Source organism: Vombatus ursinus, unplaced genomic scaffold, assembly GCF_900497805.2.
Source record: "Vombatus ursinus unplaced genomic scaffold, bare-nosed wombat genome assembly UNPS02014797.1, whole genome shotgun sequence".
NCBI lineage: Eukaryota > Metazoa > Chordata > Mammalia > Diprotodontia > Vombatidae > Vombatus > Vombatus ursinus.
The window spans coordinates 13,813,817-13,840,866 of NW_020954575.1; the positions used below are offsets into that span (position 1 = coordinate 13,813,817).

At 40.1% G+C, this 27,050-nt stretch overlaps 1 protein-coding gene across 1 annotated transcript in view; it reads left to right on the forward strand.

The window, feature by feature from the left end:
• Nucleotides 1-27,050, forward strand: part of CA10 (carbonic anhydrase 10) — a 717,389-nt gene that overhangs the window by 679,742 nt on the left and 10,597 nt on the right. Inside the window, exon 6 of the mRNA XM_027870533.1 lies at nt 540-612. Within this exon, the coding sequence (XP_027726334.1) occupies nt 540-612 (73 nt within the window). The remainder of the gene's footprint in view (nt 1-539; nt 613-27,050) is intronic.

Below are 27,050 nucleotides of genomic sequence, written 5' to 3' on the forward strand. Positions count from 1 at the left end.
GAAGGGAATATATAATATGAATTGATGGAAAAGGTAGGTGCATCATTCCCATTGCCTTTTGGGACATCTGCAGTTGTGACTCTTCTGAGTCACAGGCATTCTATGATCCACAGGCATATAGTCTCACTGGGAGAAAATGAATGCTAAAGAGAGAGGCTTTTGCATCAGTGGGCAACTTAACATCCTTGAAAGTTTTGCATGTAATAGATGTTTAATAAGTGGTTGGAACGAATTGTGCTGAATTGAGAGACAAAAAAAATCAAGCTTTTAGTAGTTCTAGTGGACTGGATATGATGGATGCTCATTGCTGTTAACAATGAGTCTGTTATGACAGGATTCCATTACCTCTCTTATTTGTAACTTGGAAGAGATCTGCTTCCCTCATCTGACAGAGAATTTCAGATGCATCAGGGTTCATCTCTGACCTAAAACATCCTTCCTCTCTTGTTCCCTCCCCTAAATAAATGTTCTCGTTGGAAATGTTTATCTTGTGACAATCTACATTTGATCATTAATTGTTTTTTTTTCTCCACCCCTAGGTTTCTGATTCATCAAATCCATTTCTTAATCGAATGCTAAACAGAGACACCATCACAAGAATAACGTATAAAAGTAAGTCCAGTTTCAGGTCTTATATGACAACCATCCTGAATTTTTGAGCCCTTCTATCTGATGGCAGAAACCTGAGTCTGAAAGTTTCCTAAGGTCCCTTGCAGCTAAGTGAGCATTTGATTCCATCAGAAGTCACTCTGAAGAACCAGTTTGTCAAGGGGCAGCTTATAATGAACAAAAGTCACCAGGGCATGTGCCCATCTGATATGATAATTATGATAATGATGATGGTCATCATTTTTCTGGGTGGTGGTAAGGAGCTGAGGGACTATGTGTTGTCTGAGAAGCTCAATGACATCGCTTGACCAACATTCTGGGTCCCGCAGATTAATGTACAAAAACTACACATAGGTTTGAAAAGTGGTAGCCAAGTACCATGGACAGAGCCCAGCTACCTCCAAGTGCCTGCAATGGGACTAAGTCTTTTTCACAGGGTGAAACATCCTTTCAGGAGATTCTTATGTATGTCCCTGAAACTTAGCTCAAGTGCATTATACATAGAAGTGGTTTCTTTTCATGTCTACACAACCTCTCAGCCATAGGAATCTACCTAGATTCATTCCTCTCCAGGTACTCTGAAGAGAAATGGCAGATGCATCCTGATGCTTACCCTCATAATCCCAGAGGAAGGGAGGAGAATAGTTTCTTTTTGTACTTGATCTAATAACAACCTAGAAAGCTAGGAGGGTTGAGAAGGTCCTTCAAAATAGATCTGGGGGGAGAGGTTGGAGGGACAAGTCTATCTAGCTTCTTTTAGAAGAAAGAGCACCAGGGCAACTAGATGGCACAGTGGATAGAACACCGGGCCTGGAGTCAGGAGGACCTAAGTTCAAATCCAGCCTCAGACACATACTAGCTAGCTGTGTGACCCTGGGCAAGTCACTTAACCCCCATTACCTCCAAAATTTAAAAAAAAAGTAAAATAAATAAATGCAACATTATAGGGCAGCTAGGTGGTACAGTGGATGGAGCACCAGCCTTGACCAGACACTTGACATTTATTAGCTCTTGACCCTGGGCAAGTCACTTAACCCCAGTTGCCTCACCAAAAAAAAAAGAAAAAAAGAAAAAGAAAGAGCACCCAAGTAGTGACAGATCTGAGATTCAACTGTTCTGACTCCAAATCTAGGATTCTTTTCACTGTACCTTGTTACTTCTAATTTGATAATATCTGTTATGCCTATTTAACAGGGTTATTGTGATGATCAAATGAGATGATGCCTATAAAATGTGTTGAAAACCTGAACGTATTCTATAGATGTCAGCTTTTGTTATCTCCATTACTATTACTGTATTTGTGAAAGCATTTTTAAGCTCACAGGAATTTGTGGTTTAGTGAAATGAGCACTGAACATTAACTCCTTGAGGTCCCTTCTAGAGGCAGCTAGGGGGTACAGTGGATAGAGTGGCTGGGCCTGAAGTAAAGAAGACCTGGAGTTCAAATGTGACCTCAGATATTTACTAGTTATGTGACCTTGGACAATTCACTTACTTGTTTGCCTCAATTTCCTCAACCATAAAGTAGAGATAATAATAGCACCTGCCTCCTAGTTTTGTTATGAGAATCAAATAAGATAATATTTTAAAGTGCTTAGCAGAGTGTCTGGCATATAGTAGGCTCCTAATAAATGCTTATTTCCTTCCCTCTTCTCTGACTCTAACACTGAAGATTTATAAAGCAAGCCATCAGAGGCAGTATAATGCAGTGGAAAGAGAATTGAATTTGGAGTCAGAAACCCTCTGTTCAAATCTTGGTTCTGCCCTTTACCTACTATGTGACCTTGGGCAGGTCCCTTGGGCCTCAGTTTCCTCATTTTTTGGTAGAGAGGAGTTGGACTAGATAACCTCTAAGCTTCCAGATCTAAGTGTCTGACCAAAGTTAAAAGGGACAAGAAGATGTCTTCTTCTCATGCAACTGGTTGGGTTCTACTGTAGATCATAACTTCCCACGGAATTTACCAGATCATCTCATCTCACAGAGAATGTGGCAAAAGCTACAGGTGGGAGGTCCTATTAGAGAGGAACCAGGAGTATTAGTGGATAATCCAGAGTCAATAGCCAACACTGAGACTACTAAGCTATGAGATAGAAAATAGTATATTAAGAGAGTTTGGGGGGATTACTGAAAACACATCATCCAGGGTCAGAACGCAAGGTTCAATGACAAGATGATAGGATAGTTTTAAAGTCAAAGAAAGACCTTAGGAACCCTCTAGTCCAACCCTTTTGTTTTACAGAGGAGGAAACTGAGGCCCAGAAAGGTTAAGTGATTTTTGTCAATGGATTTGAACTTAGGTCATTTGACTCCAAATCAAGTTTCCTTAGAGGACTCTGAATCCCACAAATTCCTTACTTAGCTGCATTCAACTTTCCTTGGTATGTGTATGTTTTTAAGACTATGAAAGGCTGTCCTTACTTTATAGCTCCAGCTATATTTACTGTCAGCATTTAGCACAGAGTCTGGCACATAGTAGGGACTTAATAAAGGCTTGTTGGTTTGACTTGATTATAGTTGGATAGCTCCCACCATCCTTGTTCCTCTCCATGAAAACAATAAGCCTTGGTGGGTCAAGGAGGTGAATGCTTTCAGGGCCTATCTGTAGAGCTCATGAAAAGCTTCTTTTCTTCCTTCCTCCCTCACCTGCTTCAGTGCAGAAGTGGAATAGAGTATAGATAGATACCATTTAGGCAGAAAAATCAAGCTGTTCAGATAATAACTCTATTCTTTCCTCATCAGTATTCCTATGCAGTCCTCTCTAACTATACATAAAGCATAGTCAGCTCAGGGGTATTTTTCTACCTCTTGTGTAAATAGCATATTTTATAACCTCCCATAAAAGATTATTATATTTTAACTTTTTTGATTAAAAAAGCATGAAAATTAAATAAAATGTCTTCAAATAATTGTGAATTTGTAGCTTGGAGATTGTGAAAAGCTGTGAAATTACATAGAAAGCTCCAACATATAATCTAACAGATTGCCAACCACCAAGTCAATGTTATCTGGATAGTTCTTCCTTTTCCTAAGCACTCTTACAATTAATATTAAGTGGTGTGACTGTTAAAGATGAAAGACTCAACAGGGCCCTTCATTATGTTTTAACTCCATCTATATTAGATATCCATGAGGAGTGCTGCCTTCATGCACGTTGGGGATAGAGAAATGGGAGGGGGGAGGATTTTATTAAGTTTTGTGATATGGTGATTCACAAGCCCAAATTCTTTCATTTTCATTCATTTAGTCATTCATTTGACATGCACTTATTAAGTATCAGCTGTTTGTAAAGCACTGTACTAAGGCTCTGAGGGAAATATGAAGTTTAAGTATGATTCAGTTAAGTGAAGCATCTCTGATTACCCCCTTCCCAATGAGGTCCAGTGGTCTGCTCTGGAGACCTGCCTCACTGCCTCTACTATAATTAATCATTTTACGTGTATGTGTATGTGTGTGTATATATATATATATATAATATATATATATATTATATATATAATGTGTGTATGTGTATCTATCTCTATATATATATGTATGTATATATATATATATTTTTTTTTTTTTAAGAAAGTGTATTACATAGAATATCCAAACATCTTGTTTCCAGTCTTGGCTTTGCCATTTACACCTAGGTGGCACAGTGGATAGAGCATAAGACTTGGAGTCAAGATGACCTGAGTTCAAATCTTACCTCAGATACTTTCTAGCCATGTGATCTTGGGCAAGTCACTTAACCCCTCTCAGCCTCAGTTTCCTGATCTGTAAAATTGGGACAGTATTCATACCTACCTCTTAGAGAAGAAGTAACATTTGTAAATATACTTTTCAAACTTTAAAACATTCTATAAATGCTAGCTATTATTTGTCAACCATATGGCCTTGAGTAGGTCATTTTAACTCTCAGGTTCTCAGTTTCCTCAAAATGGGAATAATCATTCCTTCCTTGTTTGGCTCATGGGGTAGTTGTGAGAATCAAATAATGGCTTATATGTAAAAAGGCTTTGTAAACTGCAACATGTTATAGTAAAAGATTTCTAGCACTAATTCTAATTCTAGAGTTGGTGTAGCTAATGGCATCAGGGAAGAGTAGGAAGAGAAGTAGCTGGAATCTAACTTACTAATGCTTGGCACCATCTGGAGTCTGTTATAAAATGAGCTAAAGCCATCCCAATTCCTGCCCCTTGTGGTTAGAGGTAACTGGAGCACCTGGAACAACTGGTATTTTGTGCTCCAATGTACAGACAATATAATGCAGCCATTCTAGGTACAGCAACCTTTCTCACATTACCAGAGTAGATGCCCAGCAGGGATAATGACAGTGTTTAAAAGAAAAAACAAAAAAACCAATGGCCAAAACACTTGTTATGTGCAGGAAACTGCTGCTTAAGAAAATTATTTACTCATGAGAAGATCCAAACCTTCCCTCTCCCCTCATAGTAAGTGCCCCTAAGTTTTCATGCATAGTGAAGTCTGACATTATTTGTAGTTAAGTGAGTTACTAGGTGATGAAAATAAGACAGTTATCTTGGATGTAGCCCAGGAGATGGAAGGTATAGGTTCACTGGTCTGCTCTGAGGACCTGCCATGTTGCCATTTATGAAATAAATCATTTAATATAATTTTTTTTGTTTGGACATCTGGCAGCTAAGTAGTACAGTGGATAAAGAGCTGGACCCAGATTCAGGGAGAGCTGAGTTCAAACCCAGCCTCAATCACTTACTAGTTATATGATCTTGAGCAAATCACTTAACTTTTGCCTTCCTTAGTTTCCTCAGCTGGAAAAAAAATATTACCTACCTGTCAAGGTTGTTGTGAGGTTCAAATCAGATAATATTTGTAAAGTATTGTGTAAATGCCAACCATTATCATCATCATCATCATCATCATCATAATTCTTGGAGGAAGAAGTGATGTCATTTGATTTCATTCAGTTATTTATCAATTGGTACACATGAAGATATCATTCAGGGTATCACTAAATGTGCATGGGAGATCAGCAGCACTTTCAGTTAATTAATCAATAAACATTTATTAAGCATGTGCTATATGCCAGGCACTTCAATAATTGTTAGTGATACAAAAAGAAGCAAAAGATAGTCCCTGCCCTCAAAGACTTTACAAACTAATGGGGGAGACAACTTGCAAATATATATGCAAAGCAAGCTATATACAGGAAAAATTGGAAATAATTAAGAGAGGGAAGGCAATGGAATTAAAACAGGTTGGGGAAGACTTTCTCTAGAAAAGGGAAATTTTAGTTGGGAATTAAAGGAAGCCAGGGAGATCAGTAGTTGGAGAAGAGGAGGGAATGTGTTCCAGGCATGGGGGATAGCCAGAGAGAAAGCTCAGAAATTAGAGATGGGATGTCTTGTTCAAGGAACAAGCCAGGAGGCCAGTCTCACTGGATCACAGAGTGTCAGGGAGTGAGGTGTGAGAAGACTGGAAAGGTAGCAGGGGGCTAGGTTTTAAAGGGCTGTGAATACCAAACAGAACATTTTGTTTGTGATCCAGAAGGCAATAGAAATCTACTGGAGTTTAAATAATGTAGTACTGTTCCCTCAGGGTACACCCTCCAAGTTTAGGTCCCACAAAGGGCAACAATTACCTCGAGGTTCAAAGATACTCTTTTCATTCCCACTTCTAAAAGTATAGCTCCCGAGCTCGCATTGGTACACTTATCTTTAGTTATCAACAATCTTAAGTGGTGGAACCTGGATGATATGACCTACAGTATGAAGAGCTAGATGGATTTTTTTTTAATGCAATAAGTATTTTTTAATCAACAAGTAGACACCATGAACTCAAAGCAAAGGCATTTAATAAGATGGCACAGTGAGAAGAGTAACTTCTAAACATTCCTCCCATAAACTTGACTTATACTCTCTATAAATATGCATAGTATCAGTGGAAAGAGTGAGCACACACACACACACACACGGACTACCATAGGCTATTTCACAGCTGCTTCATAGATCATCCTTTCTCCATTCCTTCTTGTCCCTCATTAAGGATACCTCAATGGGGATGTGTCCCTAAAGTATTAATCACCCAGGGTTCTACTGCCATTAAGGAAAGCCCCCTCATTTCATAGATAAGGCAAATGGAGAAGGCCAGAGAGGTTGTGATTTGACAGTTAGAATGTGGCAAAGCCAAGACTTGAGCCGAAATCCTCTGATGCCAAATCTACAACTCCTTCCAGTGCAATAGTAACAAGAATAATAGAATAAGAATAATATGAGGAAGTATGAGGTAGGAGATAGAGAACTGGATTCGGTTTTAGACAGATTCAAGTTCAAGTCCACTTCTAACACAGTCTGTCTGTGTGATGTTGGGTAAGTCACTTAACCTCTCAATGTTCTAGGCAACTCAAAGACTATTACTTGAAAAGCAAGTGGCAACCTGCATTTATAGTGGCAATTTCCTCATAAGGGATTGCCTACGCCAATGACAGAGTTCTGAACCAAAAATATTAATGATGTCTATGATACTTTCAGGGAGCTTACGGAAGACAAACTTCCTTCCTGATTCTTTATCCAATTACAAGAAGCAATTTTTTTCAACCTGCCTACATAATTCTCCATAGAACATTAAATATAAAAGAATATGGAAAAATAGTTGTTTCAGAACCATTTCTATATGAGCTCTTTTGAACGAGATAAGAATACAATTAATAATAGTAAAATAACATTATGCAACATGTTAACATTTGTGAAAGTCTTTACATACATGATGTCTCTTGAGCCTCAAAACCATCCTGGGAAATAGGTAAACCCTAGAGGTATGGTTGTCCCCCCAGGAGCCATCTATGGCTTATCTAAACTTTGTATTTCCCCCAGCACCTAGAATAGTGCTTCCCTATTCAGTAAACATTTAGCAAATAAGGCAGATGCTTTCCTGGTATGCGTTGGTTAGAGCAGAACATTACTACTGGGGAGTAGTGGGAAATGAGGTTAGATGGGAAATCTAGAGGCAACTTATGGAAGGCTTTAAGAGTGCTGGGCCTGGAGTCAGGAATACTTATCTTCATGAGTTCAAATCCAGCCTCAGATACTTCCTAGCTGTGTGACCCTAGGAAAGTCACTTAACCCTGTTTGCCTCAGTTTCCTCATTTGTAAACTGAACTAGAGAAGGAAATGGCAAACCACTCTAGTATCTTTGCCAAGAAAACCCCAAATGGGGTCACAAAGAGTCAGACACAACTGAAAAAAATAACCAAAGTGCCGAATATGTGTTACATTCTATGTGATTTGAAATTGCCTGTGGAAAAAGAGCAAACATTTAAAAAACACAGAAATTAAACTATTTTAGAATGGGAGAGAAGACAATAATGCCTCTCTCATAGGCTAATGGTCTTCTTACTTTTGCTCTATGTGGTTATTTATGGGGACACATAGTAACATAATAATAACAATAAATAATAATAGCTAGCATTTATATATCACTTTAAGATTTACAAAACACTTCACAGTATTATCTCATTTGATTTCCCCCAACAACCCTAGGAGGTAGGTTCTGGTATTATCTCTGTTTTACAGATGAGGAAACTGAATCAAACAGGGGATAAGTGACTTACCCAAGGTCACACAACTAGTAGGTATCTGAAGCTGGATTTGAACTCAGGTTTTCCTGACCCCAGATCCAAATCTCTATTCACTACATTAATTAGCTACTTCTAATAGTGTCATAAGATGATAGGTTTCCAGCTGGAAGGATTCTTAGAGACCATTTGGTCCAACACTCCCATTTTACAGCTAAGGAAACTGAGATCCAAAAAGGTCTAATAACTTGTCCAGGGTATAAAGGTCTTAAGTGGTGGAACCTGGATGATATGACCTACAGTATGAAGAGCTAGATGGATTTTTTTTAATGCAACAAGTATGCTTCCTGAAAGGGAAGAAATTATGTAAATTGATTTTTTTTATGAATCAAATCACAATTCAAATATAGTGATGGAACCACTTATTTAAGGAAAAGCTATTATGAGTACTTCGTAAGACAAAGATTATTTTTTGTAAGGCAAATAATCATCCCTCTAATTACCATCTGTGTCAATGTGGCTTTTCATTTAGTTGGTTTACTTAGAGTTAAGCACATCAGCTGTAACTGAATCTGTGATGATCATGCTATCACAAGCTGCATTTGTCCAGCAGAGATTACCTCTGACCCTGCCCAGAAACTTAGATGAACCACTTGAGATGGCCTGTGAAGAAGGCTGATCTAAATCAGAAGAATCAATTGTGGGGAAAAGGGGAGTCACTGGAAAAGAATGATGTGAAAAAGAAAGGAGGGTGGTATGTGAGGCATCACTAAGCTTCTGTTTCAAAGGATCATAGAATCACAGAATGCCAAAGCTGAAAATGCCCTCTGTGAGTGCTTCCAGGGTTAGGAACCTGCGGCCTCAAGGCCACCTGGGGCCTTCTAGGTCCATGGGTGTGACCTTTTGACTGAGTCCAATTTTTACAGAACAAATCCTTTTATTAAGGAGATTTATTCTTTGAAGTTTGGATTCAGCCAAAGGACCACACTTGAGGACCCAGAGGACTACATGTGGCCTCAAGGCCACAGGTTCTCCACCCCTGGTTAATCCATCCAACCTCTTTGTTTCATATGGAATTAAATAGACCCAGAGAGGGAGAGTAATTTGACCAAAGGATGGCAATAGCAAATGTCAGAGCCAGACTGGAACTGAAGTGTCCTGACATATACATAGTTGTGCCACACACACACACACACACACACACACACACACACACACACACATCCACACGATGTATTTTCTGAAAGAATGAAAATAAGAAATTGGTTCTTTCTTCTAAAAATATTATTGAAAACAATTTTATTCTATTTGAATAGTCAGAGTTCCTCTCTTTTTTCCCTTTTATTCAAATTCTTAACAGCCACCCCCAGTACTGAAAAGGCTTAGAAATGTCATTTAAACTCTGTTTACCTGTCACTTTTTTCCATGCAGTTAATATTTTGTTTTTAAAAATGAGATTTGACCAAACTTTAAAAACCACAAAATAATACAAACTAATAACTAAGTTCTGAGGAGCAGAGAACCTATTTAACTAGGTGGTTATCTACTCTTATCTCCAATTTTTTCAAGTGAGGAAACTGAGAACCAGAGAGATAGGCAGCTATAGGTAGTGCAATGAATAAAGTCAGGAAGTCCTGAATTCAAATCCTAACTCAGACACTAGCCATGTGACCCTGGGCAAATCACTTTGCCTCTCTGTAACTCAGTTTCCTCATTCGTAAAGTAAGAGACTTCAACAGCCTCCAAAATCTCTTCCAGTCATAACACTATATCCTAAAAATGAAGTCATTTGTCCAATGTCTCATAAGTTGTGACTGGCAAAACCAAATCTAAAACCTGACTCTTGTACCCAGGCTCTTTTTTCTACACTAAACATTCTTTGTTGTTCAGTCATTTTTCAGTCATGCCTAACTCTTCATGACTCCATTTGGGGTTTTCTTGGCTAGCAGTATGCCATTTCCTCCTCCAGCTCATTTTACAGATGAAGGAACTGAGGCAAACAGGGTTAAGTTATTTGCTGAGAGTCACACAGCTAGTAAGAGTCTGAGGCCAGATTTGAACTCAGGAAAGTGTGTCTTCCTGACTCCAGGCCCAATGCTCTGTGCGCTGCACCACCTAGTTGACCCAAGTTTTTCTTAGGTAGGTTAAATATTCTTCCTGCACTCTTACTTGGACTATTAATTGACCAAGCAATATCTCTACTTAATGGAGCGTGCCAAGGCAAAAACTACCCAGTCAGTGGCCTAATGATCCTCGAAGGCAGAGGTGGGGTACCTGCAGCCTCAAGGCTACAAGGGACCTTCTGAATCCTTAAGTGCAGCCTTTTGACTGAATCCAAATTTTTCCCACTTAAGGATTTAGAAGGCCCCATGTGGCCTTAAGGCCTGATTCCCCACCCCTTCTCTAAGGTCTCTTCCAACTCTAAAATCCAGGGGTTGACAGTTTCAAATTCAAAATTAGGATGGCCTTGCTGTGCTTTTGATGAATCTCTGCATAAAAAACAAAGGAAGATGAGTAAAAGTTTATCAAGGCCAGCTCTTGACCATGCCTTTGTAACACTTGGTAAGAGCTTCTTTAAATGTCTTTGTCAGAACTGCCTATCTAGGGCTTCCCTTCAGGCCCCAAGGCTAAAAGAACAACTTGCTAGGTTATGATAAACCTTCTCCGACACTTCTCACATTTATCAGACCTTCGCAAGGTGTCATCCATTCCTCATGGAGAATCTACGTGAAGGGGCTGCTAGGTGGCTGCAGTGGATAGAGCACCGGTCCTGAATTCAGGAAGACCTGAGTTCAAATACGGCTTCAGACACATAACACTAAATAGCTGTGTGACCCTGGGCAAGTCACTTAACCCCCATTGCCCAACAAAGAAAAAAAAAGTTAAAAGAGAATCTAAGTGAATGATCCTGAAAGAACACAATAGAATCTAAGTGTATAAAATCCCTCAGACCTTCTCTGTGCATAGATTTGGAGCTGAAAGGGACCTTATTGGCCCTTGAGGCCAACCGTGTTGTTTTACAAATGAGGAAAATGAGGCACAAAAAGGTTAAGTAACTTGTCCAGGGTCACACAGCTAGAAAATGTCTAAGGCAGGATTTTAAACCCAGGTCTTTCTGAGACCAAGTCCGGTGCCCTATCCTTTTCCCTTGCAAAAAGGCTTTAAATGCCAAACAGAGAAAATTGTATTTTGTCCTAAAAGTAACGGGGAACCACTGATGCTTTGTGAAAAAGGGAATGGAATAAACAGGCTATATTTGAGGATTGTCTGTTTGGCAGCTGTGTGCAGAAGAGGGGAAAGATTGGATGCAGGGAGACTAATTAATCAGTGAGTCAACAAGCATTTCTTCAATGCTAAATAGATGACAGGCACCATGCTAAGCACTGGAGATACAAAGAAAGGCAAAAACAGGTCCCCCACCTTCAAGCAGCTCAAATCCTAATGAGGGAGACAACATTAAAAAAAAAATTAAGCACATACGAGCTATAGTAGATGGAAGATTTGCAAAGTACATCTACAAATAGAGGGAAGGTGGTGGTTGTTATTGTTTGTCCTTCGTTTTTGAAGAGGACCAGTGGGGTGATGTCTCGACTGGAGCGTGAATTGGACTTAAGTGAGGCAGAGTTGCACAAAGTCATCAGCCTCACTCTGTCTTCCAGAGGTAGATAGAAGATAAGCTCAGGGGGAAAGCATCTAACGTCTCTTCCAGCTCTAAATCCAAGATCGTATGATAAGCCTTGGAAGACAGTAGTACTAAATATCAGCCTTCTAAATGTCTCCAAGTTTCAACCTGAAACAAGGCACCATCTTTGTTGCACCAGTATTCTTCTGGTCACATTGTATGGCTGGAAGTCATGGAATTCCACAGCCTCCAAGGAATTAAAATTGTGTGTCACCCAAAGTTGAAATGGAGAGACCCAATGTCAGGTGTGGGGCAGCTAGCCAGCACAGTGAGTAGAATACCGGGCCTGGAGTCAGGAAGACTCATCTTCCTGTGTTCAAATCTGGCCTCAGACACTTACTAACTGTGTGATCCTGGGCAAGTCACTTAATCTTATTTGCCTCAGTTTCTTCATCATGAGCTAGAGAAAGAAATGGCAAACCACTCTAGTCTCTTTGTGGAAAACCCCAAAAGGGGTCCCAAAGAGTCAGACACAACTGAAATGACTCAACAACAAAATGTGCCTAAAAAAAAAAAAAGACCTAATGTTTGATCCCGAAAACAATGTTAGGAGGTAAGTGTTATTGTTATCACCATTTGCAGTTGAGAAAACTGAGGCATACAGCAGGTAAAGAGCTTGTCCTGGGTTATGTAGTTAGTGTCTGAGGCCTGTGGAGAATAAATGCAATAAAGGTAAACTAAGGAACATAATCCGAGCAAAATCAATTTATTAACGGTGACTCATACAACTGCTAACAAAGTGAGTCAGACAAGTCACTTCAATAAGGCCAGTGACCCCAGTGAGAAGGAGGGAGCCCTCTGTATTGACAGGCAGGAATGGAGGGGGTCTGGGTACTTGGGGAACATTACTATTGGCTATATTGAGAAAAGTGGGTTGGCATTCTGGTGTGGCTAATCATGCCCTTCTCTGACAATTAAAGAATGTTAATTGTTTTATGGCATTCCTCTGCCTCTTGTAATCTTGGCTAGGAGATTTGAACCACCAGGTTAGTTGTCCCCTTGAGGGAGATCAAACTCCCCTAATTACACAAGGACAGGCAAGGACAGATGACTTGTCTTTTGGGGTATGGCACCAGGTTAAGCTGGTTGGGGCTTACAGACAACAAGCAGATGTCTCAGGAGCTAATGGCATGAATAATAACAACTTTTCCTTTCAACTACACCTTTAAACTAACTTGGAGGGAAAACTGCATTGATTAGTTTAATTCAAAAAGAGAAAAGTAGTTTGACAAAATGGGGTAGTAATACAGAAATAGGGTCATTTACTAAATGATACTGAATAATTTTAATTTCTTCAGGCCAAACTTGAACTCAGATCTTCCTGATTCTAAGCCTGGTACTCTATCCACTGTTCTACGTAGCAGACAGACCTACACAACTTGTCAACTTCTTTGGGTTGCAGATAGGTTAGACTAGAGTCAAACTGACAATGGTTAGTTGCCACACGTGACAAACAGGAGAGTGTGCAGTGGCAAGCCTACATTTTTCTCAGGCGGCCTGAAATCCTTTGGCAGCCCCACAAGTCAAGAGGCCTGCAGGCCATATGTTGTGCAGACCTGCTATAGGACAATCCCTAGAACCAGTCTGACAGTCAATAGATAATGTATTCCTAAACATAAAGAAAGACATAAGCATTCCCTGCCCTCAAAGAGCATACATTCTAATGGAGAATGAAATTTCTAAGGACAGCTGAAAGGGGCCTTAGAGATCATCTAGCCCAGCCCTTTCATTTTGTACATGTGGAAGCTGAGGTTCAGAGGCATTAAGCTACTTGCCAAAGGTCACACATAGCAAATGGAAGAGAAAGGGCAAGTCCTCCAGCTCTAAATCCAGTGTCCTTCCCACTGAGCTGTGATTGATGTGAAGATACTACCACTGATTGACATAGACGAGGGTCCCACAGGATGAGAGAGCATGCATGGGTTGCCATTTGAACAGCTGGAAGGAGTATTCCCATTTATGAGATCAGAAATCCATGGAAATCTTAAAGTAAATACCTCTCCCTAAACTGAACTGCAAGGAGATCCGGTCTGTGGGTAATCCCAGAATGAACATACCTTCAACAAAGCTACTGCTATCACTCTACAAAGAAAGTCAAAAGGTTATGTTCAAGGACATGTCTTTCCCCTACTCCTCCTAGAAGCCTTTCTCTACACATTATCCCTCTCCAAATCTTCAGGTATTCTGTAACCCAGGAAAAATGCAACTACTTTTTCTCTTTGCTCCAACAAACCCATCTGCTATGTCTTTCATTTTTCTTCCTCCTGCCCAAATAAAATGAAATAAAAGATTAGCCCCACAACAGAGTAACCAATGTGCATCTAATGCAAGCTCAGTTAAACAAATCACATTGACCTTTTAATAAAATTATGCAGAACGCTTTCCCTTCCTATTCAATGTGTTAAACTTCAGACCTAAAACAGCTTAAGTTCAGGCCTCATTAAATCGACCAAATGACACAATGAAAACTTAGACAGACAATTACGAGTGCCAAAATCAGCTTTGGTTCATCCAGGCCTGACCTCACAGTCACAAGGCTGCAGAGCTGGAGTAGCATGCCACTTACATCTGGGGCACAGAAAAGGTTGGTTCTGGATCTATTTGGCATGGTCATAGAAACCCTTTCACTAGCCCAGCTCCTGTATTTGTCCACCTGCCCACCTCGCTCGCGTTGCTTAACCACCAGATGGGGCCAGCAGAGGAACAGAAGCAGAGCTTCCCATACTTGGAGAGCCCACTCTACCTTCACCAGAGGAGGCCAGAAGTTCTCTATTAAATCACTGCCCTTCTATGTGCACAACATTCCAGGGCAAAAGGGAAAATGGCTGCGTTTTTTGGTCACTTAAACACCTCCACGGCTACTAGTTCAAATCTGTAAGATCATAAATTTAGAGCTGGGAGGAACCATAGGAGCCATCCAGGGCCTCTTTCTTTTCTATATGTGGAAACTGAATTCTAAAGAGGTAAAGTGACTTGCCCAAGGTCACACAGGGAGTAAAATAGAAGAGGCAAGATTGGAAATTAAGTCCTGACTCCAAAGGCAATACTCTTTCCACTTCTCCATACTGTGGCCAATTCTCCTCTCTTCCCCTCTTTTCTCCTCCCTTCTCCTCTCTCTCTTCTTCCTTTCTCTCCTCCCTTTTTTTTCTCCTCTCTCTTCTCCTCTTCTCTCCTCTTCTGCTCTCTCTTTTCCTCCCCTCCACTCCCCAACCATTTATTAAGTGCTATTATATACCAAGCATTATGGTAGGACTCAGGATACAAATGCAAAGAATGAAATAATCCCTTTTTAAAAGAGCTTACATGCTAATGGGAAAGAGAAGGGGTACATTTATAATGATACGCAGAATAAATATAAAGTAAATAAATGAAATCCAAAGTAATTAAATACCAGATAGTTTAGGAAGGAGGAGTGGAGGAGGTAGGGAGAGCTTCATTCAGAAGGTGGTGTTTGAGCTGCATCTTGAAGGAAGAGAGGGAGGTGGAGGGGAAAAAGAAATGCATTCCAGGAGTTGGTCAAAGCAAAGCAACAAGCATTTATTAAGTGCTTACTATGTGCCAGGCACTGTGCTAAGTGCTAGAGATACAAATAGAAGAAGGAGGAGGAGGAGGAGGAGGAGGAGGAGGAGGAGGAGGAGGAAGAGGAGGAGGAGGAAGAAGAAGAAGAAGAAGAAAATAGTCCCTGCCCTCAGGGAACTTACATTTTAATGGGGAAAAACCTACAAAAGGGAGCCATAAGAGTGGAGGGGAGATGTGTCCATGTTGGGGAACGGCATGGTGTTGAAGTCCAGAGAGTCTGAAGCTTAGGCAGGAGGGGAATGAAGCTGAGCCAAGTGGGGCCCCTCCCCAAAATGAAGACTCCAGAAGGAACTCATCAGTGGAACAGACAGTGCAGGAACAGAGACAGGAGATAGAGTGTCTTGTGTGAGCAACAGAAATAAGGCCAATTTGGCCAAAACTCTATTTAATGAGTGATTCCATTATCCCCTCCCTCCCTCACAGCCAGTTTGAACTAACAAAATCCAAAGTGAATTTGTTGTTATTGTTGTTCAGCTTTGTGACCTTGTTTAGGGTTTTCTTGGCAGTGGTTTGCATTTCCTTCTCCAACTCATTTTACAGATGAGGAAATTGAGGTAAACAGGATGAAATGACTCGCCCAGGGTCATACAGCTAGTCAATGTTTGAGACTGGATGTGAACTCAGGTCTTCCTGACTCCAGGCCCAGCACTCTATCTGCTTCACCACCTAGCTGCCCTAAATTGAATTTACAAACCTTCAGTAATTTACATCCTCCCTTCTAGTGTATCACCTTCCCTTAAAACATCTCCACCAAATTAAACTAAGTAGTTATCACAAATATGTTCGTTATCTAGTTTTGATGCAATTTCAAATGCATAACAAGGAGTCCAAAATAGCACTTTAAGGATAACAATCATTGATACTAGACACTCAGTACCTCTGAGAGGGGCTTTCTCCCTTCCCTCCCATTCTTTGTTGGAATGGACAATGGCAGGAAAGAGATGAAAGCCGAGGAAAGGAATGGGTTTCAGCTCCAGAATTCCAAGGGAGCCCAAACCAGTCTCACCAAAACATCCTCATTATTTCATGCCTGATGGACTTCGGACTGTCACTTCTCTACATCGTATGTCTCTAGCATCTGGAGCGCCTTGAGCATAGGTCAAGGGGACAGTGGCTTTTGCATTGATAGTCAATCCACTCTGGTAAAGGTCGGCAAAAGGACTTGAGGCAGGGCTCTGTCTTGGAAGCCATGCTTCACCATCTTTGAGGTCAGTCTTACCTCCAACCAGGGAAAAACTCCCTCGTGCCCCAAACCTATAAGAACCAGAAAACCCTCTCAAAGAAAGCACACACTCCCTCTCTGTCAGACCTCCAGTCCGTGGCACTGAAAGGAACAGGGTTAAGGGGTGGGAACTACATCAGTATCATAGAGCTTAGAGCAACCACGGAGGTGATCTATCCCAAGTCTCTCATTTTTAAAGATGAAGAAACTGAAGCTTAAGAGGTTAACTAACTGGACCAAAGTTATGAAAGAAGCAAGTTATAGAGGCAGGATTCAAACTTGGATTCTCTCACTCTAAATCCAGCATTGGTTCTACTGAGTTCAACTCCCTAAGGATGATCAGACTGTGTATATGCAAAGCCAAAGCACACATACAGAGGATGGAGGGGAAACTCTTATCCTAATGGGAACCTGAGATTTGAAGGCTCATACTCACAGAATGTCAAGGTTGGGAAGGACCTCAAAGGCCATCTAACTGAACCTATACCTTAAAAAATTTCCCCCAGGTGAGAGGGAGTGCTTTACAAATATCATCTCATTTAATCCTCACAATAACCCTACAAGATAGGTGCTGTTATTATCACCGTTCTGCAGTTGATGAAATCAAGGCAAGCAGAGGTTAAATGACTTGCCCAAAATCATGCAACTAGTATATCTGAGATCCAATTTGAACTCAGTCCTTCTTGACTCCAGGCTCTATCCACTGAGCTATCCACTTGCTTCTCTGTACCACCTACAAGCCTGATAACAGCTAGGTAGCACAATAGATAAAATCCGGAACTTGAAGTCAGGAATACCTGGGTTCAAATCCTGATTCAAATAATTATAAGCAGGGGCAGCTGGGTGGCACATTGGATAGAGCACTGGCCCTGGAGTCAGGAGGACCTGAGTTCAAATCTGGCCTCCAACACATAACACTTAGTAGCTGTGTGACTCTAGGCAAGTCACTTAACACCAATTGCCTCACCAAAAATAATAATAATAATTACAAACTATTTGACCCTGAACTAGTCACTTAACATCTGTTTTCCTCAGTTTCCTCAACTGTAAAAAACTGACCTAATATCTAACTTAAAGGGTTGTTATAATAGTCAAATGAGATAACTTATGTAAAGCATTTTGTAAAACTTGAAGTGATATAGAAATGTTAGTTGTCATTATTTTCATTATTATTATTATTATAATACCCAGAGTTGTACAGAAGGAGGAAAGCTGGCTGCATTATATTCTGTGTCTTGCTGCTATGCAGCACCACCATTACAATATTGGCACTAAGTTGATGGACCTTTGTTTCCATGGCAAGCATAGAGATACTGAAGAAGCTTTGCAGTTTCTGTGAGGCAGTTCAATCTGACTTCTTCTTATTCAATTCTAGGCCCAACTCACTGTTCATATCTATTGTCTGTCCTAGATACAGGTACCAGTAGATTGTCTCTGTCAGGTGTACATTCAAATGCATGTCATAATCTGAGAGCTTGACATTCTTCAACCATTTGGCCCTTTCTGGGTGACTGGCCAAGCCAAACTCTTTTGAATGGTTACAAATTTCTTCCGGTATTCCAAGTCTCAGTGCAACCAGCACAAATATCCAAAAGCGGGAGCATCTGTTGGGCTTCACATTCACACAAAAGCTGCTACTTTTTGGACTCAGAGCTGGAGCTCTCCTACCACAGGGGCAGTCACTTTGGGTGAACATGCTTCTTCCTATTCTGTTCATACATAACCTGATGTTTATGATCAAAGGGTCATACAATGACCCTTTAGGTTATTCCTATTATTATATCTTTATAGCAATCTTGAATAATTTTGATATGTAGCTGGGAGATAGCTTGTTAGAAAAGAAGCTTTAAGGTGGCATTTTTCTCTACTGAATTAAATTCTTTTTTGTAATCAATAAACAATAAGCACACTGGGAACCTGTATTCTTTACATCTTCTAGTCAATTAAAAATGGTAAAGATTTGGTTGAATAATATCTGAAAAATCCTGCCTGCACCCTTCTAATAGTTTCATAGAGATTGTACTCTATTCTTGTATAGGTGACCCATATAATGATTTTGTCTTGGGGAGAGATTATAGTTATAGTTGTTGATCTTTTCCTGGTCATTTTGTTGTTGCTGTTGTTATTGGCAAAGTTTGAGTATTTTTCCATGCCTCTGGTATGTTCCCCTTCACCAAATCACTTGCATCTCAATCTCTAAGCACCCTCAGAATTTTATCTTCTCCAGCATATATGTTCTCTATATATATTTGGTCCAGTATAACTGCTTTTCACAATTTTGTTCCCTTTATTGTCATTTCTACCTTCCTGTAAATACATCTGGGACTGTGGTGTCTAAGTTCTAAGAGTGATGGTTACACTGCCTTTGGTGGTGAAAATAGTTTATTATGGTTATCTTTTACAGATCTTTTCCACTTTTCTTCTGTTTGTTGTCCTCCTTCAATTTTTATCCTTAAAGGCTCTTGGGTTAATGACTTCACTTAGTTGGAACTATTGCCAAGCATTCTTTAAACTGGTCTTACTTTCTGCAGCTTTTCTCTACTTTAAGAGGCATTCCTACTCAAAATCATCTATTATTCTTCTTGTTAAGATTTTAAAATAAAATTGTCTATTCTAAACCAGTGTTGCCTTTGTCCATCACCTTCCTCCACTTGGCAAATAAGTCATAGAGAGACCATCACCTCAAACCTTTGTTTCTTGTAATGCTGTCCCAGATCACATGAGGTTTTTTTTTTTGGCAATCACATCACACTGCTAACTCATACTGAGCTTGCAGACCACAAAAAGCCCTATCACTTTTCCAAACAATCAGCTACCTACAGATACCTTGTTAATCTTGAATTTGTAAAGTTTTTTTTTACCTTAACTTTATCTTTATCCCTCTAAAGTGTCATCTCAGTAAATTTAGTCCAATGCTCTATGCAGTTAAGATATTTTTGGATCTTGATTATCATTCCATGTGTTAGCTATCCCTCTCAGCTTTGTATCATCAGCAAATTACCATCCACATGTCTTTATCCAAGTCATTGTGTGTGTATGTATATGTATACATGTGTGCATGTATGCATGCATGTGTGTATGTATGTATGTATAAGACAGCACAACATCCTGAGGCATTCCACAAGAGAATTCCTTCCAAATTGACAATGAGCCAATAATGACTGTTCTTTGAGCTCACTCATTGAACTGACTCTGAATACACCTGATTATACTGTTACTTAGCCTACATCTTTCTTTCTTGTCCACAAGAATACTACAAAATACTTAATCAAGTGCTTTGCTAAAAACTAAATGAACTATAGCTGTAGCATGTCAAAAAAGATAATAAGGTTTAATGGATCATAATCTATTTCTGATCACCTCTTTCTTTTATGTGTATTCAGTAACCCTCTCTTTAATAATATATTTTAGAATTTTACCAGTCAATCAAGTTTTAGATTTGTTTCTCTTCCCTTATTTAAAAATCAGGAAAACACACTTGCCTTGCTTCAGTTCTGTGGCACTTTCCCTGTTCTCCAGTCTTTTAAATATCATCAACAGTGACTCAACACTCACATCTATCAATTCTTTCATTATCTAAGGATGTATTTCATCTGAATCAAGGGCCTGGATTCATCACAAACAGTCAGAATCTGTCCTGCTATCTCCTTACTTACCTTGGGGATCAACTCCCAATTAGCTGTTCAAATTCTGACCTTTCCAATCCAAAAATCATTCTCCTTGGCGGAGAAAACAGAAGCAAATTAAGCATCAAGTAGCACTATCTTCTGTCTGTTGTCAGTTAGCATCACCTCCATATACCCTGACTTGGTCCTCTTGTCATCCTCAGTATACCCTAATTTTTTTAATTGTCTTTATCTTCCCTCACCAGTAACCACATGAACAGGACTCAAATCCTGGCTCATTCACTTATAACTTGTGTGACCTTAAGCAAGACATTCCCATCCATGGACCTCAACTTCCCCTCCATAAAATGAGATGATTGTAATACATAATGTTAGGCCCTCTCCAGCTCTTTTTTTTGTGACACTATGTTTGGTCTACAGGAACTGACCTGTGTAACGTTTTCCACTGAATTGAGTCTTAGGGGGCAGGTCATCAGCGAGACACTAAATGGGCTCAGGTCATTCATTTTCTGAGGATTCAAGGAACTTGCTGAGTACATATATATATATATATATATATATATATGCATATGTATATACACACACATATATACATATATACATATACATGCACATACATATAAACAAAGCAGTGTTGAAGAGAGTGAGTGTGCCTGGACAAGAACATAATATCCAGATGAGAAGTAGAAAATTAAATCAGCCATTATTTTGCTTATTTTGTTTACAATAAAGTAGCTTTATTTCATTGTCCCTCACAGTAAAATCAAACAGATATTTTGGAGTTCTATAGACATAAGCCAAATATGCTTCCCTAAGAATACTACTCTGTCCCAGGGAGCAACTTATACCTAGAAGAGAATTTTTCTTTCTATAGAAATATGATATTTTCAAGAGTTAAAACTGGAAAGAATATTAGGGAATGTTAAATCCAACTTCTTCATTTTTCAGATGAGGAAACTGAGAGTGAGAGAGAAGTGACTTACTCTAAGTTGCATAGCTAGGTCTTCTGACTTAAAGTCAAGATCATGTTGCCCTCCTGAAACTTTCTATAAGTACTGTAATAGTTAGACCCTGCCATCAAGCTAGACAGCTAGGTGGAGCAGTGGACAAAGTGTCAGGTCTAGAGTCAGGAAGACCTGAATTCAAATCTTGCCTCAGATAAATATCTGTGTGACACACTAGCTGTGTGACCCTGGGCAAGTCACTTGATCCTCTTTACCTCAGTTTCCTCATCTATAAAATGAGCTGGAGGAGGAAATGGCAAAACATTTCGGTATCTTTGTTAAGAAAATCCCAAGTGGGGTAATGAAGAGTTTGGACACAACTGAAATGACTGAAAAAGTCATCAAATCAGGTCCATGACTCAGTTAGCTGTCAATCACCCCATACTTTACTCTTTACTGTCACAACCTAGACTATTTTTTTCTAGAGGCATGAGTCACTCATAATTGTACCATTCATCAGCTCCACTCCCACATGCTAGCCTCTCCTGGTCCTTTCAAATCCAAATGTGTTTCAGTCATTTACCTCAAGGTCATGGTTAAATAACAATTTAATTATATTGAATGAAAGTTTAGTAAGAATCAAGACTCTATTAGCCACTTGTATCATGAAAAAAGCCATTACTTCCCCACACACACACACACACACACACACACACACACACACACACTTAAAAACCTGCTCTCAGGTTGGAGTCCATTTCCTCCCTCTTAATTCAGCCATCCAACCCAGAAGCACAGTGTCTTATAACAGACCTCTCAGGAAAATGGTACAGGAAATTTTCTCACCACAGTTGGTAGATATAGGGATCAGGGAGTGCTACAGAGGCTTTCTGTGATTTTCATGGCTACAACTGAATGGCTGAACAGGACAACAGTATAATCCACCTCCAAAGTCCCAGGAACTCTACTCCAGGGTCTGACTCATCATCTGTATGTGCCTGTTACCTCCAAGCTGAAAATAGGTACTGCTCAAATGTCCCAGAGTTTAATGCATATGGGGTGCCACCTGACTGTTGCAAACCCGACATTAGCAAGAGGAAGGGGACAGGTACAGCTGGGTGCTTACCTCAGCTGCCATTTCTCTCTCTCCCTCTTTTCTCTTTTCAACTTTCTATATGGCTCCAGTGTTTGACTCATTTTTACAATCCAACCAATCCAGATCATGCTGGCAATGAAGCCAACCAGATATTGCCTGGTCCTGGCATCCCTGTAAAAGCAACATCCTTAAACAGCTATGTACCCCACACATAAAAATATTGAACAGAGAGACTTGAAGCCTGAATAAAAGAAAAAAAAATAAACATTAATGATATGGAAACAAATGATCTCTCGCATTCTTCACTCTACTAAATCCAGATGTTATCTTTGGTCCCCTCTGCATTGTCCAAGCGGTAGCATTCGCTCATATCATACACATATGGACATGCTAGCAGTGATACAACCAACCACTCAACCAGCAATACTAAGCAAAGTGTGCCAAGAAAAGCACAATTAAGAACATGTCACGGTGGATAGAATGCTGAGCCTGAAATCAGAAAAACTCATCTTCATGAATTCAAACTAGTCTCAGATACTAGCTGGATGACCCTGGGCAAGTCACTTAACCTTATTTGCCTCAGTTTCCTCATCTGTAAAATGATCTGGAGAAGGAAATGGCAAACCACACTAGCATCTTTGTCAAGAAAATCCCAAGTGGGGTCATGAAGAGTCAGACACTACTGAAAGTGACCCAACAAATTATGTTTTCTTCCCTGATTACCTCTGGGGGAAAGCAATGGGAATGGAAGTTACACTAGGAAAATTACCTCCTACTGTTACCTCCCTACCCAACATGCCTTCCCTGCAAGTTAGGGTAGTTGTTGCTTAAAAGACATTGATACTTTCCTCTAGACTTGGTTCAGAGAATGGCTGATATCACTTCCTCATCATCTGAGTATAATAATAATAGCTAGCATTTATATAGCACTTTAGGGTTTGTAAAGCACTTTATAAATATCTTCACAGTAGCCTTGGGTGGCATGTGCTATTATTATCCCCATTTTATAGTTGAGGAAACTGAGGCAGATAAAGATTAAGTGACTTTCCAAGAATCACAAAGCTAGTAAATATCTGACAGTAGATTTGAACTCAAGTCTTCCTGACTCCAAGCCTAGCACTTCTTCCAGTATTCCACTATACCTGTTTCGGGACCTGAGAAGAACATTCCGATGCTCAGCTAGTAGAACACGATGGGTAACTCAAGACAAGTGAGACAGACTCAGGTGAATTAACTTAAGATGTCCCCAGTGCCTGTGTTTGTTGAATACCCTATTACTATTGCTAAGAAACTGTCTTTCATTAACTCTATGACCTATGAGTGTCTTACTTCATTCCAATTTTGAATTTAAACTACCAGGGCCTGGCCTGTGTTAGGCCCAGCCCAGAGCAGAAGGGAATTTACAAAAAGAAGAGAAAAATAGTCTCAGGCCTGATAAATGTTTTGGGCAGGGTCATTTTACGTGGAATTTCTTTCCTAACTAATCTTTAGCTCACAAGGACTTAGTCAGGCTAGGACAAATAGCCAGAGACCAGCAGTGATAAGAGGTGCTGGCATCTGCCAGGGTCTCCCCAGTTGCCTTGCATGGGCATCACTTACTAGCCATTCCTTTGTTGACTTAGCAGGGAGCAGATGTTGAGTCTAAACTATTATCCATTTTCACAGAAAACCAATCTGCCCCATGCAGCTGTGTGATTTTACCAGTGCTTGGTATAGTACAGGGGTAGGGAATCTGCAGCCTCAAGGCCACTCATGGCCCTCTAGGTCCTCAAATGTGGACCTTTGACTGAATCCAAATTTCACAGAGCAAATAAAAGGATTTGTTCTGTAAAACTTGGACTCAGTCAAAAGGCTGCACCCAAGGACCTAGAAGGTCACATGTGGCCTCAAGGCCGCAGGTTCCCCACCCCTGGTATAGTCCTTCAACCATATACCCAACCAGATAAGCCACCACACCTGATCCCAAGAATCCTCTTCTGTGAGTTTCTGCCTTGTAGTTACAGCTAGAATTTTCTCTAAATGAGCTTCACGTATAGTAGAAAAATCACAAGATGTAGACCTAGAAGATCTTCTTGGGCTTGTTGCTTTTTAACAGTATACCATGGACAAGCAATTCATCTTTCTGAGACTCAGTTTCCCCTTCTGTAAAATGGAAAAATAGTGCTTATACTTCCTACTTCAAAGGTTGTTTTAGAGAAAGTAAGTTTGGAGCTGCAAGTTGGAGCTATATTAATATGAGCTCTTATTACAGCATTATAAGGCAAGGGCAAGACAGACATTTTGTTCTTGTGGAGACTGAGAGATTGTCTGAAGCTGCATGCAAGGATCCTGCAGTGGAGGAGATTCCCATAGCTTGGAGTTCTCTGGGACCTGATTTGAAGAAGAGGATAGACTCAGAGCTGACCAAGACCATAAACTCAACAGATGTTCAACTGCTCAGAAGCAGCTTGGTGGTTCAGTGGCATAGTGGTGTGGCTAGGAAGACTTGAATTCAAATCTGACCTCGGATGCTTTCTAGCTCTGTGACTCTGGGCAAGTCACTTAACCTCTGTCACCTAAGTTTCCCCATCTATAAAATGGGAATAATAAGAATAGAAGCAATAAATACTCAGAAACCAGATAAAATTTAATTGGGAAAATTTTAACACAGTAAATAAAAATACATTAAACATAGATAATGTTAAAATATGATTTTATAAGCCAATATACAGCCCACAGTGTGATTTAGTGTCTCCCATTTCTATATGAGTTTTATGCCACTGAATAAGAGCATCTGTCTACTTCCCAGGATAGTTGTGAGGATCAAATGAGATAATATTTGTAAAGTGCCCTATGAATACTATCTATTATTATTAACTACTCAAATCTTCTAAAATTTTACAGATGAGGAAACTGAGAAACAGAGAGGTTAAATGACTTGTGTAAAGCCACGCAAGCAATAAGTGGCACTTAAACTCACAAATTTAACTCAGTTCTTTGGACTCCAAAATAAGCTTTCTTTCCACTGTACCATATTAGCACCACTGTTTAAGTGGTTCTGCTGTTGCTGTTGGCCACGCTACTAAATTTTGCAACGTGAAATTAATAGGGAGGAAATTGGACACTGAATTCTGATTTACAAAATTTACAGAGTTTCATTTTCACACACACACCTTATGTATGTACACAGATTCATTACTACCATACTGTAGGGGGTGGGAGGTGGGGAGGTGGGGGGGTGACCAACCCTTGATGAAAGGAAGGTGGTAAGCAGACATCCATGGCTTCTGTCTTAGCTTGGACTCTCTCGAGTAGTTTCTGCAAGGGCATCCTTTCTATGTTGTTATAGTTACCAGGCAGACTCAGAAGCTATACAAAATATCACCATATGACAAATGCTGGCTCACCACTTCTGATCCAGATGCACGTCCTAGATCCTGACACTGTGATAGTTGTTGTATGGTTATTCTCAAAGTACAGTCTACAATGATTTTTTTCTTTAGCCGACTTCGGTAACTCTACCCACACAATCCCCACACACAGTCTCCACTCAAGCACACAGATATGTATTCAATCTGACTCTCTGGCTCCTTTCTAATTTAATTCCTCCTGGTTGGATGTGTTTTGGCTTATGTCCAATGGTTCATCTTATATATTAATATTCCATGATATGACTTTGCTAATTCAAGGATTTCATAGTTGTGGGTACCCCTCAATGAAGATCACAACCACTGCACCTTTATAGATAGTTCTCATGAGTTGCCATGGCTTTAAAAAAAATTAGCATCCATTGACCCAACATGAGCATGGTCTTGAGAAGACAGATACATAGTCCATTGCTCAGATCTTTCTAGGTCAACAGCCCTGTACAGTCATAACCTTCATGAATTCAGGGTCTCACCATTATGAAATATCAAAATAGGACTTTATTGGCAGGTACTCCCAACAGCCAATCTTGGACATAAGAGGGATTGCCTTTGATAGATTTGTTTAGTCTACTTTGAAGCATTAGTGGGAATCCAGTGCTAAGGTTTTATTGGTCTACAGAACTAGTAGAGGCAGCTTCAGAACTTTGGACTCTCTCCAGAACCATCCTGAGCTCTAATAGGTGAACCTAACTTGCCTGGAACCAGGCTTCCAGGTCACTTTTCAGCCACCATTTCCAAATGATGCTTACCCCTCCCTCTTTTGTATGTTACATTCCCCCTGTTAGGATGTAATTTCCCTCATGGCAGAGACTTCCTTGTTTGCCTGTGTTTGTATTCCCAGTGCCTAGCACAGGCTAGCCTGGATATACTAAGTACTTAATAAATTATCTATCTACCTACCTACCTGTCTATCTATCTATCTATTTACCTATCTGCCTATCTATATATCAGTTTGCCCATCTATCTATACCATTCTCTGCCTCATTTCTTACCTAGCCTTAATTACTGATTGGGTACTGCCTCAGTCAAACTGAGACCTGTTAAAGACTTTAGCTTAAAAAAGTCTAAGATCTCCTACTATATCCAGGCCCATCTCTAATCGTCCTGATCTGTATGTTACCATTGGACCCAGATAACTCTGGAGGAGAAAAGGAAGCTGGTGACTTTGTGCAGCCTTCCCTTATTTAAACCCAATTCACTTGCATGTCATGGTATCACTTCCCTGATGTCATGGTCCTCTTCAAGAACAAAGGACAAACAACAACAACAACAACAATAACAGTATCTACCTACCTATACTGCGTCTCTCTCTCTCTCTCTCTCTCTCTCTCTCTCTCTCTCTCTCTCTCT